We start from the raw sequence: 19,158 nt of genomic DNA, 5'->3' as shown, positions 1-19,158 counted from the left end.
GCCCCAATAAGAGAGTCAGCCTGTCCTTTGAAGTTTTGAAGCCAGGCATTGACTTCTCCTCTCTAGCTATGAAAGTCCTAGATGGCATCTTCCAATAGAAGGCTGTTTTGTCTACATTAAATATCTATTTGTTTAGTGAAGCCACCTTCATTAATTATCTTAGTTAGATCTTCTGGATAACTTGCTGAAACTTCTACATCAGCACTTGCTGCTTCACCTTGCACTTTTATGGAGACAACTTCTTTCCTGAAACCTCATGAACCAACCTCTGCTGGCTTCAAACTTTTCTTCTGCAGCTTCCTCACCTCTCTCAGCCTTCACAGAATTGAAGAGAGTGAGGGCCTTCTCTGGATTAGGCTTTGGCTTCGGGGAATGTTATGGGTGCTTTGATCTTCTATCCAGACCTCTCAGACTTCCTCCATATCAGCAATAAGGCTGTTTCGCTTTCTTATCATTCATGTGTTCACTGGAATAGCACTTTTAATGTCCTTCAAGAACTTTCCTTTGCATTTACAACTTGGCTGTTCAGTGAAAGAGCTTAGCTTTCACCCCGTCTCTGCTCTCGACATGCCTTCCTCACTAAGCTTAATCATTTCTAGCTTTTGATTTAAAGTGAGAGATGTGTGACTCTTCCTTTCACTTGAACACTTAGAAGCCATTGTAGGGTTATTAACTGGCCTAGCGTCAACATTGTTTTGTCTGAGGGAATAGGGAGCCCCAAGGGGAGGTAGAGAGACAGGGAAATGGCCGGATGGTCGGTGGAGCAGTCAGAACACACACAACACGTATCAATTCACTTCTCTGTCTTACATGGGCATGGTTCATGGTGCCCCCAAACAATTGCAATAGTAACATCAAAGATTACTGATCGCAGATCCCCATAACAGATATAATAATGATGAAAAAGTTTGAAATATTGTAAGAATTACCAGAATGTGACACAGAGACACAAAATGAGCAAATGCTGTTGGAAAAATGGCACCGATTGACTTGCTCGACCCAAATCTTCAGTTCGTACAAAATGCCATAGCTGCTAAGTGCAGTAAAGTGAAGCATGATAAAACGAAGTATGCCTGTACCAGCACATCTTTGCCTCAGGCTTTGTCATTCCACAAACTCAAACTAAGGCAGAGGATACCGGGTTCCCAGGTTCCTGGTCTAGAAAGAAGGTAGTGGGTTACAGATGGGCATGTCCCTTTCGCCCTGCAGACTCCTTGGATATGGGGAGTGATGAGGCTGGAGCGGGGCCAACATAGCCCCAGAGCAAGGTCCAGGGCAAGGGCCAGTTGCCCAGATGGAAGGGCAGCACTGACTGGAATATAAACTGCTGACGGGTGTGGCCTGTCTGCTTCATCCTCACATATTCAGCCAACAGCAGATATTCAAATTTTTTAAAATGAAATTAATGTGTGCTTAAGGTTTTTGTAAAACATGAATTTGTTGAATAAACAAATGGCATTTAGGTACCATGACAAATGCTAAATTGTGGATTCATGATCCAAATGTATGATGCTACAGATATTTATTTGCTTTCATACTTAACTCATATACTACATCTGCCTGCCCCATAATATTGCAAAACTTGGAGCATCTCAAGACATCTGAATGGCATATCAGATAATTTCAGAATTCTATTGGTGAAAATAGTAAATGCGAAAGCACTACTTGATGCAAGTAAAGATTTTTCAAAGTAAAATATCCTTTGTTTTTTTCACCTGAAAACCATATCTAGATATCCCTAAGTAAATGACAAGATGGTATTCTTGAAAACCTGGTACCTTTATTTAATACACATTTATTGAGTGTTTATCACGTGTCAGGCACTGTGCTAGGCCTTGGTGATACCAAATGGTTGGCTTAGTCTCTGCTACAGAAAGGAGTTTGATATTATAGGGAAGTTGTCCAAGTTAATAATTACAAAATGAATCTGGGATGCTGTGATAAAACTACAGAGACCCTTTTTTCTTGTCGAGGGTGGCATGAGGAAGCAGAGAGAAAAAGACTCCTGGAGGCTACCTCTGAACTGTTGAAAGGATGGGTAAGAGTTATCCAGGTGAAGAAAAACTGTTCTTGACGAGCAGATGAGTATGGCAATCCGCGAGGAGATAAAGGCAAGGCTTCCCACAAATGCCACTTTTATGGTTTTTGACAACTTTACATAGCACCAGTAATAATATTTTTCTTAAATATCACTTTAATTTTTAAAAATTTTTTACTGACATACCTACTTCAGCTGTATCTTAAGCAATACATGAGAAATCTAGGGTATGGTGTGTTAATTATACATTTGCTAGTACTAATATTAAAACACTTACTAAATGGATACCCTTTTACTCTCTTAAAATCATCTCATCAATTGAATTGTATCAAACTGTAGGAAAAACAAAATGGAACTCTTGTTTAAATTAATATACCCTTACCCTGCAACAGGAGATAATTCGTTTTAGATGCCACTTTTCTTCCTAGTAGAATTACTATACTTTGAAATGGTTCAAAATAACGTACAATAACCTTCAAAGTAACGGAAAAGTCTGAGTTAATTTTCTGGCACCTTGAGGTAAAGGGACCCGAGCTTTTGATCTGAATCCCCATCGAGTAATGAGGCAGCATACTTTCGACCGTTTTGATATGAAATTCATTCTCTTGTATTAAGAAAACAAAACAAACAAAAAACCTAAAGCAAAGGCAGACATACAAAGGGATTTTTAAAAGCTGGAAAAGCAGTGGATATCGGTGGGATAGAAGATTAGGCGTAAAATTAGAAGAGGGAAGAAAGTCCGCCCCAGACCAGGCAAATCCGCATAGATGGAGGCAGCGTTTCTTTCTCCAGCAGCCAAACTGCCTCTGTTTTTTAAGGCAAACTTAGGCCGCATTTCCGCTGAGCGAAGAAAAAAGTCAAGGCGAGGGCTCGACTTTCTGAAAAAAAAAAAAAAAAAAAAAGGAGTCACAGTCAGCACGCAGGACTGAAGAGGCGGAAGCAGCTGGGAGACCCTGCTCGCCAGCATCTTGAACCGACCAGGACGGACCGGCGGGCAACCAGGCCCCGCCCCCAGGGCAGGCCTCGCCCCACCCCGGCTGGCCGGCTGCTCCGCGGAGCCACCAGGAGTCGCTGCGCGCCGTCTGGGCGACAGCCGGTCTCTCTTCCCTACCTCCCCTTCGCTGCTCCGCCCCCGGGGCGGTGTCGGCGCCAAAATCAAACCCGCCTGGGCCCGCCCCGCCTCTCGCTGCGCTCAGGCCCCGCCGCCGGAAGACGCGCCGCCCGCGCAATGGTAAGAGAAAGGGGCGCGCTCCCCGGTCCCCTCTTCCACAGTGGCCCGGCTGCAGAGCCCCTCGGCTGCGTGCCACCCGGGCCCGGCGTTGGCCTCCGGGTAGGCTGCAGAGGCCGGCTCCCCCGCCAGGTCGACGCCCCGGCCGCCCGGCGCTTTTCGGCTCCCGCCGCCTGAGCCCCTAAGCTGAGGCGCCGCGCTGGGATCCCCGTCCTTGTGCCCCCCGGCTCCCTCCCGGCCAGGTCAAGTTAAATACGGGCGTTCGAGAACGTGCCCCGAGTGTCTCACGAATTCATCAGTCTGTTAGCAAGGCCACGAGCCACTTCAGAAGCGGTGCCCAGGCTCCCCGCTTCCGGCCACCAAGGCGCCGCCCCCGGTGGAGGACAGGGAACGGGTGTCGGCGGGCAGCGCCGGGGGTTTCCGGGGGCCCGAGGAGCTTGCTTGATCTTTGAAGATTGAGTGGTTTGGGGTGTTGTAGCGTTTAGAGCACATTTCAGTATTGCTCACAATTTCCAAAGTGACCTGACAAATCTTCATTTTATGCCAGTTAGAGGATTTCTGTGAAAATGCGTTGGTTTTTACGAAGGGCAGGGCTGCCCTTTTGTGCTTTCGGAGTCGCTTTATTAGGGAAGCACCGTACCGACTTCGTCTTCCTTGCATTGCCTAATGGGTTAAGTCCTGGTTAGATTCCAAATCGTCTCTTTCTCTTTGTGAATTTAATGTCTTTCTGCTCATCAAATCATTTTCATAAACCTTCAGAGTTCCATCCCCCACCCCCTTCTGTTGGCAGAGAATCACTGTCTAATGAAGTGGATCTAAGATTTTAATATCTTAATTAAGTGGCCGTTATTTTGCCAAGCTGGTGGTGGACGGAGATATAGGTTGTACGATGTTTATCTGAAGATATTTGCCCAGATGTAATCAAATCTGATAACGGTTTCTTTGTGGTTAAACTAACAACCCAGCCACCTGGGCATAAAATGGTGTAGGAAGCCAAACAGGCCCACACTTAAATCTGGTACCAGTGTTCCGTGATACCATATTTCTCCTTTATAGAGTTACTGGCCTGATAGAACTGACTACTGAGTACTATGCAGCCCATATGCATTAATTTTTTGGTTTTTGTCTTTTTACCTAATATCTTTCTACACCTACATCACCTTCTAATACTAAATAGTTTAATGTGCTATTAACTCTTTTCTGATGTTTACCTCTAGTAATGGAGAAACATGGAACAAGTTAGAATAAAACTTTTTGTAAGAGACATACTTCCTATTTTTCATGTATTGTTAAGAACTAAGTTTACTGTTATGTTGATCAAAGATAACTTTTGTTCTTTTCCTGATTGTGAATTAATAGCTGTTTGTTTCGATTTTGGTTGCGCTTGCTGGGTAAACAGTAGTTATAAGTCCAAGCATATTTTTGGAATTGGAGAAATGTGGTGTGGTCAGCCACTTCTGAGGGCAGCAAATACCATCTACTTTTAATTCTTCAAAATTGTATTAGTGGGCTTCCCTGGTGGCGCAGTGGTTGAGAGTCCGCCTGCCGATGCAGGGGACGCGGGTTCGTGCCCCGGTCTGGAAGGATCCCGCGTGCAGCGGAGCGGCTGGGCCCGTGAGCCGTGGCCACTGAGCCTGCGCGTCCGGAGCCTGTGCTCTGCAACGGGAGAGGCCACAGCGGTGAGAGGCCCACGTACCGCAAAAAAAAAAAAAAAAAAAAAAAAAAAAAATTGTATTACTGATCAACAGGGCTAACTTTAGAAAGAAAATTTTTTTGCGGGAACTTAGTTCCCCGACAAGGGATCGAACCCGTGCCCGCTGCAGTGGAAGCGCAGAGCCCTAACCACTGAACCACTTAGGATTTCTTTAACTCCTAGTTGGAGAAGTTTCTTTCATTGTCCTCAAGTCAAATTTTGAGCCCCCTTACTTACTAATTTGAGTGTATCTCTAACTTATACTACGAGGAGATTTTCTTTAATCCTAAGTTATACATGAGCCCTTGTTGATTTTTTGGAGAAATTTCTAAATATGAAGTAATATGGCATCCTTTTACATTACTTACTTGTAAAAGGCCATGATACTCTCCCACGGTGTTTAGTAATGAAAACTCTTTGTAGTGGTGAAGGAGACTGATGAATAAGCCTGAAATCAGTGTTAGCGGATGATACACCTCATCCATATTTCTTTTTTTTTTTTAATATTTTTATTGGAGTATAATTGCTTTACAATGGAGTGTTAGTTTCTGCTTTATAACAAAGTGAATCAGTTATACATATACATATGTTCCCATATGTCTTCCCTCTTGCGTCTCCCTCCCTCCCACCCTCCCTATCCCACCCCTCCAGACAGTCACAAAGCACCAAACTGCTCTCCCTGTGCTATGCGGCTTCTTCCCACTAGCTATCTACCTTACGTTTGGTAGTGTATATATGTCCATGCCTTTCTCTCACTTTGTCACAGCTTACCCTTCCCCCTCCCCATATCCTCAAGTCCATTCTCTAGTAGGTCTGTGTCTTTATTCCTGTCTTACCCCTAGGTTCTTCATGACATTTTTTTTTCTTAGATTCCATATATATGTGTTAGCATACGGTATTTGTCTTTCTCTTTCTGACTTACTTCACTCTGTATGACAGACTCTAGGTCTATCCACCTCATTACAAATAGCCCAGTTTCGTTTCTTTTTATGGCTGAGTAATATTCTATTGTATATATGTGCTACATCTTCTTTATCCATTCATCCGATGATGGATACTTAGGTTGTTTCCATCTCCGGGCTGCTGTAAATAGAGCTGCAATGAACATTTTAGTACATGACTCTTTTTGAATTATGGTTTTCTCAGGGTATGTGCCCAGTAGTGGGATTGCTGGGTCATATGGTAGTTTTATGTGTAGTTTTTTAAGGAACCTCCATACTGTTCTCCATAGTGGCTGTACCAATTCACATCCCCACCAGCAGTGCAAGAGTGTTCCCTTTTCTCCACACCTTCTCCAGCATTTATTGTTTCTAGATTTTTTGATGATGGCCATTCTGACCGGTGTGAGATGATACCTCATTGTAGTTTTGATTTGCATTTCTCTAATGATTAATGATGTTGAGCATTCGTTCATGTGTTTGTTGGCACTCTGTATATCCTCTTTGGAGAAATGTCTATTTAGGTCTTCTGCCCATTTTTGGATTGGGTTGTTTGTTTTTTTGTGATTTAGCTGCATGAGCTGCTTGTAAATTTTGGAGATTAATCCTTTGTCAGTTTCTTCATTTGCAAATATTTTCTCCCATTCTGAGGGTTGTCTTTTGGTCTTGTTTATGGTTTCCTTTGCTGTGCAAAAGTTTTGAAGTTTCATTAGGTCCCATTTGTTTATTTTTGTTTTTATTTCCATTTCTCTAGGAGGTGGGTCAAAACGGATCTTGCTGTGATTTATGTCATAGTGTTCTGCCTATGTTTTCCTTTAAGAGTTTGATAGTTTCTGGCCTTACATTTAGGTCTTTAATCCATTTTAAGCTTATTTTTGTGTATGGTGTTAGGGTGTGATCTACTCTCATACTTTTACATGTACCTGTCCAGTTTTCCCAGCACCACTTATTGAAGAGGCTGTCCTTTCTCCACTGTACATTCCTGCCTCCTTTATCAAAGATAAGGTGACCATATGTGCGTGGGTTTATCTCTGGGCTTTCTATCCTGTTCCATTGACCTATCTTTCTGTTTTTGTGCCAGTACCATACTGTCTTGATTACTGTAGCTTTGTAGTATAGTCTGAAGTCAGGGAACCTGATTCCTCCAGCTCCATTTTTCGTTCTCAAGATTGCTTTGGCTATTCGGGGTCTTTTGTGTTTCCATACAAATTGTGAAATTTTTTGTTCTAGTTCTGTGAAAAATGCCAGTGGTAGTTTGATAGGGATTGCATTGAATCTGTAGATTGCTTTGGGTAGTAGAATCATTTTCACAATGTTGATTCTTCCAATCCAAGAACATGGTATATCTCTCCATCTATTTGTATCATCTTTAATTTCTTTCATCAGTGTCTTATAATTTTCTGCATACAGGTCTTTTGTCTCCTTAGGTAGGTTTATTCCTAGACATTTTATTCTTTTTGTTGCAGTGGTAAATGGGAGTGTGTTCTTGATTTCACTTTCAGATTTTTCATCATTAGTGTATAGGAATGCCAGAGATTTCTGTGCATTAATTTTGTATCCTGCTACTTTAGCAAATTCATTGATTAGCTCTAGTAGTTCTCTGGTAGCATCTTTAGGATTCTCTATGTATAGTATCATGTTATCTGCAAACGGTGACAGCTTTACTTCTTCTTTTCCGATTTGGATTCCTTTTATTTCCTTTTCTTCTCTGATTGCTGTGGCTAAAACTTCCAAAACTATGTTGAATAAGAGTGGTGAGAGTGGGCAACCTTGTCTTGTTCCTGATCTTAGTGGAAATGCTTTCAGTTTTTCACCATTGAGGACGATGTTGGCTGTGGGTTTGTCATATATGGCCTTCATTATGTTGAGGAAAGTTCCCTCTATGCCTACTTTCTGGAGGGTTTTTATCATAAATGGGTGTTGAATTTTGTCGAAAGCTTTCTCTGCATCTATTGAGATGACCATATGGTTTTTCTCCTTCAACTTGTTAATATGGTGTATCACATTGATTGATTTGTGTATATTGAAGAATTCTTGGATTCCTGGAATAAACCCCACTTGATCATGGTGTATGATCCTTTTAATGTGCTGTTGGATTCTGTTTGCTAGTATTTTGTTGAGGATTTTTGCATCTATATTCATCAGTGATGTTGGCCTGTAGTTTTCTTTCTTTGTGACATCCTTGTCTGGTTTTGGTATCAGGGTGATGGTGGCCTTGTAGAATGAGTTTGGGAGTGTTCCTCCCTCTGCTATATTCTGGAAGAGTTTGAGAAGGATAGGTGTTAGCTCTTCTCTAAATGTTTGAAAGAATTCGCCTGTGAAGCCATCTGGTCCTGGACTTTTGTTTGTTGGAAGACTTTTATTCACAGTTTCAATTTCAGTGCTTGTGATTGGTCTGTTCATATTTTCTATTTCTTCCTGATTCCATCCATATTTCTTGAGTGACTTTAATAAGCTGTTGAGCTGAGTGATAAGAGCTTTCCTAAAACAGTGTGCCTTCAGGACATTAGTTTCTCCTCATTGCCTGCCTCTGCGTGGCAGATTCTTGCGGAGTCCAGGGTCTCTCAGGGAGCTGTTTATAATAACAAAATATTAGGAGCCTTTTCTAAAGCTTTGGCTCTATTTTCCACTGATGCAGCCACAGACTAAAGTCCTAAGGGGATTCTCATTGCCCCACAGTGCCCCTAACTTAGCCTTCAGATTCTGGGCTGAGAGAAACAGTGTTTTCAGTCCTGGGGCACAATTAAAGCACCTCAAGATTTTAAAAATATGAGGCCAAGAGGCCCCATTTCAGAGATTCTGATTCATTTCTTATGGGATGTGCCTGGGCATCAGTAGTTTTAAAAGCTCCTGAGATGATTCTAATCTCCGTATATGGCAGTTTGAGACCAAGTGGACTAGAGAAATAGCTGAATGGGCCTTCTAACTGAGTGTGGATATCTTGCTTTATTCAGATACTGCAGAAGCCAGCGTGAAGGGAGGCTAATAACGTCATACTGAACTCTAGCTCTCTACCCTAGGTTTAGTGAACGTGTCTTCATAGTGTATGGCTTCATGGAACTGAGATTCCTTTGGTTTATCTCTCCAAGTAAGGCAATATCTGGTTATCACAGACTTCTTTATTATCAGTTCACCCTGAAATGTATCTATGGGAGTGCAGAGAGGTGGTGTGGGATTTGGGAGTCTGAATGGCCTCAAATCTTAGATACATGGTCCTGAAATTGAGGGCTGGTCTTTACAACTGCTCTTCTAACCTGGCACTAACCTCTGGGAAGGCAAAGGCAGTTCATGTTCTGAAGAACTCGTTTTGTTTTGTTTTGCTTTGTTTTATTGAATGAAAGAGTCTTTAAATTCTATAGTACTTTACAGTTTTCAAGTTTCACACATATGATTTCATATAATCCCATAATAACACTTTTCTCCCCCACCCCTATTTTGCCCCTCCCCCCCATCCTTCTCCCCACTGGTAACCACTAGTTTGTTCTCTATATCTGTGAGTTTGCTCCTTTTTGTTTTATTACTAGTTTGTTGTATTATTTAGATTCCACATATAAGTGATATCATACAGTGTTTGTCTTTCTCTGACTTATTTCGCTTAGCCCTCCAAGTCCATCCATGTTGCCACTTTCTTATGACTGAGTCATAAAAATCCATTGTGTGTGTGTGTGTGTGTATGTACATATGTATATAAGTACATATGTATATGTGTATTATACATATACCACATTTTCTTCATCCATTCATCTGTTGATGGACACTTAGGTTGCTACCATATCTTGGCAAATGTAAATAATGCTACTATGAACACTGGGGAGCATGTATCTTTTTGAGGTAGTGTTTTTGTTTCTTTGGGGTATATACACAAAGGAGTGGAATTGCTGGGTTATATGGTGGTTCTATTTTTAGTTTTTTGAGAAAGCTCCACATTGTTTTCCACAGTGGCTGCACCAATTTACATTCCCACCAAAGTGTACGAGGGTTCCCTTTTCTCCACATTGTCACCAGTTTGTTATTTGTGGTCTTTTTGATGATGGCCATTCTGACAGGTGTGAAGTGATATCTCACTGTGGTTTTTTTGTTTGTTTGTTTCGTTTTGTTTTGTTTGTTTTTGGGTTTTTTTTTTTGTTTTTTGGCTGCGTTGGGTCTCTGTTGCTGCACGTGGGCTTTCTCTAGTTGCAGCAAGCGGGGGCTACTCTTCATTGCGGTGCGCGGGCTTCTCATTGTGGTGGCTTCTCTTGTTGCAGAGCATGGGCTCTAGGCGTGCGGGCTTCATTAGTTGTGGCTCGAGGGCTCAGTAGTTGTGGAGTGTGGGCTCAGTAGTTGTGGTTCACGGGCTGTAGAGCACAGGCTCAGTAGTTGTGGCGCACGGGCTTAGTTGCTCCGCAGCATGTGGGGTCTTCCCGGACCAGGGCTTGAACCCGTGTCCCCTGCATTGGCAGGCGGATTCTTAACCACTGGGTCACCAGAGAAGTCCTCATTGCGGTTTTGATTTTCATGAGAGGAAGGTGTTTTAGATAGAAGAACATTTTTAAAAAGGCACAGAAATGGGAAAGAGCATGCTGCAAGTGGAGAATTACAAGTAGTTTTTGTATTACAGCTTAAATTGCCTAGTTCTTCATGTTGTTATGGTAAATTTGAGGTGGGGAGTGGTACCTGTGAGAGGTAGGTTGGGGTCAGGTGACAGAAGGCCTTGTATGTCATTCTAGGGTGATTGGATACTTCTGGATGGTTGAGAGCCACTGAAGAGTTTTAAGCAAGGGAGAGGCATGGGTAGGCATGGCAAAGGAGAGGTTTGCTTTTTGGCAGCGTGGAATGTGGCTGGAGGGTGGGACAAAGCATGGTTAGCGGACTGCAGGTATGTAGTAGGGAACAGATAATGAAGGCCTCTACTAAGGTAGAGGTAGTAGGGATGGAGCAGACAGGATCGATTTGAGAAACAGTTAAGCCCTGAAATTGGCAGAACTGGGTGTTTGGTTGGATGTGGAGTAAGAGAGATGAAGGAACCTAGGGTGACTGCCAGGCCTCTGGCTCGGGTAACAGGGTGGAATCTAACTGAACTCAAGATCCAGAACAGCAGGTTTGGGGAGTAGATGTGGGAGAGGAGAGGTCAGTTTAGACCTCCTGAGTTTGATGTCTATTCAGCAGACAGGTAGGTACGTGAGATTGGAGCTCAGGCGCCCACTTAATCCAATGATGTAAAGATTTGAGTTCTCAGCATAGGTGTTTGTTAAAACCATGAAAGCAGGTGAGATCAAAGAACAGGTGTGAGGAGAGAGGGGATCAGTAGAGAAAGAACCCTGGGGAACTGCAGTATTTAAAATTGTGGACAGAGGGAAAAGAGAAAAAGATAAACTTTGAGGCTACTTATTTTACCTGTGCAACTCATCAAGGAACACTGGATGATTTGCTGTGAAAGGGGTTAATGGGTTTCTAGACCATGTACTCTGGAATGCATTCAGAATGGCAATTCCAAATTCCTTTCCTTGTCTAGTGTAGGCTCTTGTTTCTGATGGAGTTTATGGTTGGATAGGTTTATTATTGTTGGTTTATTTATGTCTGCTTTTTATGTGGTATAAAGTATTTTAAAGTTCTTACTAAACAATTTATGTTCCTCTATAATCCCATGCAATTTTTAAGAAAGATGCAGATTACTTCAGAAGCATTAGTGTGGAATCCTCCATGAGAGTACTAGAGATTATGGTTCTCGTTCTCTTTTGTTATTTTCTGTGAATATTTGCATTGAGGAAATTTGGCGTTTTGAAAATTCAGACTTTAGCTTTAGGTATATACCCTATATAAAATATATGGTAAAATTTATTATTAAAATACGTATCAGTTACATCTTTTAAAAAATATTTATTTATTTAATTTTATTGTTTATTTTCTTTATTTGTTTGGCTGCGTTGGGTCTTTGTTGTGGCACGTGAGATCTTTTTCATTGCGGTGCATGGGCTCTTCATTGTGGCCTGCAGGTTTTCTCTCTCTAGTTGTGGCACGCAGGCTCCAGAGCACGTGGGCTCTGTAGTTTGCGGCACGCAGTCTCTCTCGTTGAGGCACGCGAGCTCAGTAGTTGTGGTGCATGGGCTTTGTTGCCCCGCGGCATGTGGGATCTTAGTTCCCTGACCAGGGATTGAACCTGCATCCCTGGCATTGGGAGGCAGATTCTTTACCACTGGACCACCGGGTAAGTCCCTCAGTTACATCTTAATTATCTTAATTTCAAGTTAGCTAAAGGGTAGTGACAGGATAATAATAACCTGAAGTAGGCTTTCATTTTCTACTTGGACATGGTTTTCCTTCCTCCAGCCTTCCCTCCACAATGCCACCTAACTTATCTTGTCACTCCCTGCTTTAGAAATTGCTCAGTAGCTCCTCGTGGCCTGAAGTAAAGTCTGCTCTCTTTGGCTGGACAGTCAGCCTTCCATAATCTGGCCCCAGACAACCTTTCTTGTCTCATCTGCCACTCCATCTACATACTCCACTTGTATAATAATCATCCCTGAGTGTTTGTCTTTCTGGAGCATTCCATGTACTTCTGTAACACTGTGCCTGTGTGTGATCTGTCCAGGACACCCTTCTCACCATTTCTCAACTTGCCAAAATCTTGTTCATCTCTAGCCTTCCTAGCTAACCCTCCTCCCTTTCCAGGGTGGAATTAATTTATTCTTTCCTGGGTAGCAATTTGTACATGTACCTGTTCATTAACTATAAGTAGTTATGTCTATTTATTTTCCTTGAGAGATTAAGTCTTTTGAAGGTAAATACAGTGACTTATTGGATCATTTGATAAATATTGAGTTTCTACAAAATGCCAGGCACTGTCTCAGTCACAGTTCTTATTATTATACTGGCAGCACCTACCACAAGGCTTGGCATAAAGTAGTAGAGTTGTTAAAATCCATCTTGAGGCCTCGCTCTGAGAGTTATTAAACCTCTTGGTCTCAGATGAGACCATGCATTATTTCTGATAATGTTTTGAACCAAGTTGTCTTAAAAAGCATTGTGTTGTGTTTTTTTTTTAATTGCACTGTTTACTTTTTAACTTTTGTGCTTTAGTCGAAGAAAAAAGGACTAAGTGCAGAGGAAAAGAGAGCCCGCATGATGGAAATATTTTTTGAGACGGTAAGTCATTTTCCTTAAGATTTTTAGTATTTTGTGTAATTTTCTCCTTAAGTTTATGTCATCCCGTGTTAACTGTATTTTTTTATTAGAAATCAATAGTGACCAATTTCCTAAAGAATGAATAAAATTCTACAAACACTTGTGGTTCCTGTGAGCTGTGGAGCATGAAAGAATCCTATCCCAGGGTTTGTAGAGTCTCTTCTATCCAGACTGCCCTATACTCTGGCACCATAATTAACTTTCTGAAGCGTATATTTGATTGTGTCCCCTTTTACCTGAAAATAATAATGACAGTAGCTCACATCTACTGAGTGCTTCCTAGGTGCCATTCACTATTCTAAGCACTTGGTGTAGTTATCTGATCTTATCCTTTTTAACCCTCTGAGATCCTCATTCTACAGATCTGGACTTCTGAGACACAGCCTAAGATACCAGCCCTGGATCTCAAAACAAGAAGTGATAGTACTAGGATAAAAACCCAGGGGGGATCATCTGATTATAGAGATAGTGCTAAATACAGCCTCTTTACATTTATAAGCCTGCATATGGTATAACACACATGTGACGGTACATAGCCTCCTTAATTTATTCCAGTTATTCATGCCTGCCACTAACAGGAAATACGTTTGAAGTTTCTGCTCCTAAGTGGCAGAACCAGGATTCAAACCCAGTCACCTGGCTCTAGAGCCTGTTTTCTGTACAATGGCTTTTCTTGCTTCCAGGTTAAAATCCAAACTTTTGACCTACAAAAATATTAACTTCTTAACGTCTTACCTCTTGACAGAACCTTCAAAGTCTGGTTTGGCCCCAACCTACTGGCTATTTTCATTATTTACAAATATCAATATGAAGAAGGTGGGGAAAACGGCAAAATAGAATGTAAAATTAATAAGTAATGATAATACTTGACATTTTCATTTTGATAATGCAGATTCTCAGTGAAACAAGTGAAATATTGCGGGCACTTTTTTTTTTTAACTGTTTGCCCTTTAAGTGAAATCTTACTAGTCTTCCTTACATACAATGACTTACTAAAAGTCATTGGCAGTTCAGAACAGAGTATCATATTAATAATGATGATATGATTAGGACGATAAATTGATTACGTTTGTAGGTAAAAGATTATGACTACTTATTCTGCTGAGTTGAAATATTTTTCCTATGGTCTTAGAGCAAGAAAAGTAGATTTAATTCCTAGCAGGCAGTGGAAAGCTGGGGAGAGTGGTGAGGGGAGTTAATTTGTTCTTTATGATATTGTTGGCTGTTTTTGATTAAAATTTTTTCAACACTGCTCTCAATGACATTAAGACACTAATGACTAAGGCACCATGACTATAATGAGTATTAAAGGTTAAAGAAGTTCAATAGTTAATGAGTTTTTAGGTAAAGATAGGAATTAATTGTATTAATTGATTGATTTCAGTTCATATATTCCTATACGTATCAATTCATATGAATACATACATAGATTTATTTGAAGTTACTAATTCTTTGCCTGTTACACTTAGGAAGAACATGGCCACAGTACAGCTCAAAGATAGTGAACTTGTATCTGAAGTCTGTATTACCTGATAGCTTTGTGACGTTAAGCAAGTTACTTGACCTAAGTCTCAGTTTCTTCATCTATTAAAAAGGCTAATAATAATTGTACCTAGTTCACAAAGTTGGTATGAGGATTGAATGAAATAATCTGTGTAAAACATTATAATGCTCAGGTCATAAGTGCTTAATTAAAAGTTATCTAACTTTATAACTGTGTGTCTTCCATGGTATCTTTACACATAGTTTTTTGTTTTTGAGAGCTAGAACCATTGTGTTCATCTCTCCTTTATTATCTCTGTTTAATGTAGGGGAGAACCAATATTTACTTGAGACCATTTTCTCTGTCCACTTAAATGACCACACTTTAGTTCTGAGGCTAGTTCTTTGCAAGCGCATTTATTTACATAGCAACCCCACGGGGGCAGCCAGTATGTCTGGGGCTTTTCCTTGATAACCACATCTAGGCAGATGTCTCAATGAGTTCATGTTCTTTTTCCTAAGGTATTTGCAAATAGGTTTGATTAATTGGGTTTTTTTAAACGCATTAGAGGCCTGAAGTTAGTAATTTACTACATGTTCTCTGAGACCCTACAGAATTCTCTTTTAATAGTTTATTCCCAGATGTGCAAAAATTTATTTCACACTCTAGGACCAATGACTTAGTATTTTCCTTAATTTACTAAATCTTAAGTGTACTGAGGTGAAGTTACTTTTTTCAACATTTTATTATTAAAGAGGAAAGAATTTCACTGTGAATACCTATATGCCCAGCTTAGATTCTACCGTTAACATTTTATACTCTACTTGCTTTATCATATATATATATATATATATATATATATATATATATATATATTCATCTGTCCATTCCTTTATCCATCTATCAGTTCATCTTTTTTGCAGGGGGTTGTATATCTGGGCTACTGGTCTTTTGTCTGGTATGTTTTGTGAATATTGTCTTCCAGTCAGTCTTTTCAGTTTCTTAACAGTGCACTTGGATGAGCAGAAGTTTTAAATTTTTATGATGTCTAATTTCCATCCTATTGAAGTTACCTTTTCAAGTTTATGTTGGAAGAAATAGATCCCAGATTTCCATAACACTAATCACAATAATTCTGTTCTAATTACTGAATACTTCAGTCTTTTCAAATATTTCACTTTTATTATCCAAGTTCTTTTTACCAGTTCAACCACAGCTTATTACAAGAAGAAAGGAGTATTCGGCATAGAGTTTTTTCCAACCATAAGATTAAATATTCTCTGTGTATATCTTCCCATAATGTTTTGCTTTGCATGTGGTGGACATGCAGCATGTATGGGTGAATGATTGATAGACAGCCGTAAATTGTATGTTTTTCTTACTTAGGTGTGGCTCTTCCATGAAACCTTAAATGTAAATAAATCTTGACAGCTGTCTGTTTTGCTTTTAGTTAGAACTGCTAATCTGTGATGTATGGTATATGCTAAGCAAAGCACTATTTGTGTTTTCTTCAAATCAAAGTGTCAGAGAAGCTGATTATCTCATGTTAACAAATGATTCATCATAACTAGATTTTATACTTCATTGGGAAGATGTTTTTTGCATCCTGCCCTCCAGTTACTTTAAAGAATTGTATGTTCATGCAAAATCTGTCCATTTTAGGTTCTGTTGAAGGTATTGAACAAGATAATTACAGTTTCTTCTAGCTCTAAAATTCTCGATTCTATTGCACTATTCACTTCCAGTCATGGTTTTTTAGTACAATATTTTATAAACATAATTATGGTAAATATAAATATATAGTAGAAAATAAATGCATGTTTTTCATCTTTCAACTCTTTTAAACAGAAAGATGTATTTCAATTAAAAGACATGGAGAAGATTGCTCCCAAAGAAAAAGGCATTAGTAAGTATCAAAATTGTGCCAGAATGTTTTGGTAAATACCCATCATCTTTCCTGCAACAGTCTTTCACTTCATGGAAACATAAATTTCTAGAGATGAATAATGTCTATAAAAGTCCCAATGTAATGTTTCTGGGCCATGACCATGATTCTTGTGTTTGAAGTATCTGCTGTAGGGAAAGTACAGTGGAATATGCATGCATGCCTGTGTGCGCACACACATACGTATACATACACACAATTATACACATTTATTTATTTATGGGTATAATTTACTTCAGAAGAAGTAAAAACTTCTTCATGTATGTTCTGGTATTTGTTAAATGTGATTTACATAGTGTATTAGTTTTCTACAGCTGCTGTAACAAATTACCATAAACTTAATTTCTACTTAACACAGTAGAAATTTATTTTCTCATAGTCTGGAGGCCAGAAGTCTAAAATCAAGGTGTTGGCAGGGTTGGTTCCTTCTGGAAGCTCTGAGGGAGAATCCATGTTATGCTTCTCTCCTAGCTTCTGGTGGCTGCCCACAGTGCTTGGTTTATACACACATCATTCTAATCTCTGCCTCTGCCTTCACATGGCCTTCCCATTTTTTTTTTTTTCTCCTCTTCTGTGTCTTATAAGGACACGTGTCATTGGATTTGGGACCCACCCTAAATCCAGGATGATTTTATCATGAGGTCCTTAATTACCTCTCTATAGAACTTTTCCAAAATAAGGTCACATTCACAGGTTCTGGAGGTTATCTTTTGAGGGGTCACTACATATGATATATATATTTTTAAACCTTACTTTCTGATTATATAAGCTATATATGTTATTTTAACAGATTTGGAAATTATAAAGAATATAATAAAAATAAAGGTTGTTCATAATCCCTCTATTCTGAGATCACCACTGTTAACATTTTGGTGTATTTTGATATCTTATTCTTAGGTTCTGTTTATCTGTGTTTGTATGTATCTGTCCATTTCTCTGAGAGGGAACCATGCTGCATATACAGTTTTGTGTTCGTGTATTTTTCCATATACCATCATATCATCTACACTTTCCTATGTCATTTGCTTTAAAAAAAATGATTTACAACCTGTGCATCTCCTAATGTTTCATTCTGTGGCCACCCACTGTGCCATAATTTGCTTAGCCCATTAGCTATTGTTGACCATCTAGGTTGTTACCAAATTTTGCTGCTAAAATTAATGTGTAATTAACATGCCATCCATAAATTTTTTCTAAGACTTATTTTTTGAGTATTTTTAGTTTCACAGCAAAATTGAGAGGAAGGCACAGTATTTCTCCTATACTTCCTGCCCCCACACATGCATAACTTCCCCTATTATCAACATCATTTACCATCGTACATTTGTTACAGTTGACAAACCTGCATGGACACATCATAATCACACTAAGTCCATAATTTACATTAGTATTCACTCTTAGTGTTGTACATTCTATGGGTTTGGACAAAAATGTGTAATGACATGGATCCATCATGACGGTGTCATTATGGTATCATACACCATATTTTCACTGCCTCAAGAATCCTCTGCGCTTCTCCACCTATTCACCCCTTCCTCTCCCCCTGCTGTAAACTTTTTTCCAAATCTCATATTACTTCATTAAGAAATGTCCCCAGAAATTGAATAGAAAAAGAGACTTGTCTAGTTTTAGGCTTTTTATGTGTGTTCTCAAATCGCCTTCAGGAAAGGCTATTATACCCAAATTCGTTTCTCAGAACTATTTTCATTTTTAGAATTCTTTGACATTTCATTTCAGTTTGTACTTCTTTATACATGAGGTTGAATGTTTTGCATTTGGTGTAGACTTTATTATTTTATTTATTAAATCTTTAAATATTTAATAGATTTTATTAAATTGGGGGATCTGCTCTAGGGAAAATTAAAATGGACTTTAAAATATGGATAATTTCTTGGTATAGTTTTACTTGATAGAAAGTAAGAATGGTTTATAATTTCAGACATTTGTGAAATATGACTTTGTATTTTTACATGCTATTTTAAAAACTCTTTTCTGATTTTTAATCTTACCCCTAACCATAACATCCAATATATTTATTTATTTATTGTTTAATTTTATATAGTAGTTTTGTTTTAGTTTCCTTAGCAAGAAAGGTAATACATGTTCATTGTTGGAAAAAAATACGAAAAATAAGCAAGAGGAAGGAAATAAAAATTGCCTCTTAACCTTAATTCAAGATAACTACTGTCACATAAGTGCATACTGTCTTTTAACTTACTTTTCTATATAATACATTTTGGATGTATATATATCCAGGCCATTAAATATTTTATAATGTAAATTTAATGAATGCATTGTATATCATTACAAAAAAAGTACTTTTGAGTCCCGTTATTGTACTGATTTCCAGGGTTTTGCTGTTGAAAACAGTGCTTTGACAAGCATCCTTATACATATCCATCATTATTTTCTTTAGCTGAATTTATAAAAGTGAAATTTCTGCATAAGAGATATGCATAAACCTAAGGTTTTAGGTACATATTGCCACATTTTTCCACCCATGTTGAGAGTACCCATTTCCCTGAATCCTTTATTACAATTTTTAGTGTTTTAAATTTGGTAGTCGAGAGATCGTATCTCATGCTTTATTTTGCATTTCTTCAATTATTAGTGGGTTTGAACATTTTTCTTGTTTATTGACGATATTATTACAAATATCGTACATTTAAAAA

General features: G+C 39.3%; 1 protein-coding gene across 2 annotated transcripts in view; it reads left to right on the top strand.

The window, feature by feature from the left end:
- Positions 1–3,193: 3,193 nt before the first annotated feature.
- MND1 (meiotic nuclear divisions 1) overlaps positions 3,194–19,158 on the top strand; it is a 125,902-nt gene continuing 109,937 nt past the window's right edge. The window contains exons 1-3 of one of the 2 annotated variants that reach the window (XM_073805484.1): positions 3,194–3,269; positions 12,954–13,019; positions 16,390–16,447. In XM_073805484.1, coding sequence (XP_073661585.1) covers positions 3,267–3,269; positions 12,954–13,019; positions 16,390–16,447 — 127 coding nt within the window. In that variant the 5' untranslated portion in view covers positions 3,194–3,266. The remainder of the gene's footprint in view (positions 3,270–12,953; positions 13,020–16,389; positions 16,448–19,158) is intronic. The other variant, XM_019926632.3, reaches the window with a different exon arrangement.

This window comes from Tursiops truncatus, chromosome 5 (genome assembly GCF_011762595.2).
Source record: "Tursiops truncatus isolate mTurTru1 chromosome 5, mTurTru1.mat.Y, whole genome shotgun sequence".
Taxonomy (NCBI): domain Eukaryota; kingdom Metazoa; phylum Chordata; class Mammalia; order Artiodactyla; family Delphinidae; genus Tursiops; species Tursiops truncatus.
The sequence above is the reverse complement of the archived record's forward strand: the minus strand, read 5'-3'. Positions and strand labels throughout refer to the sequence as shown.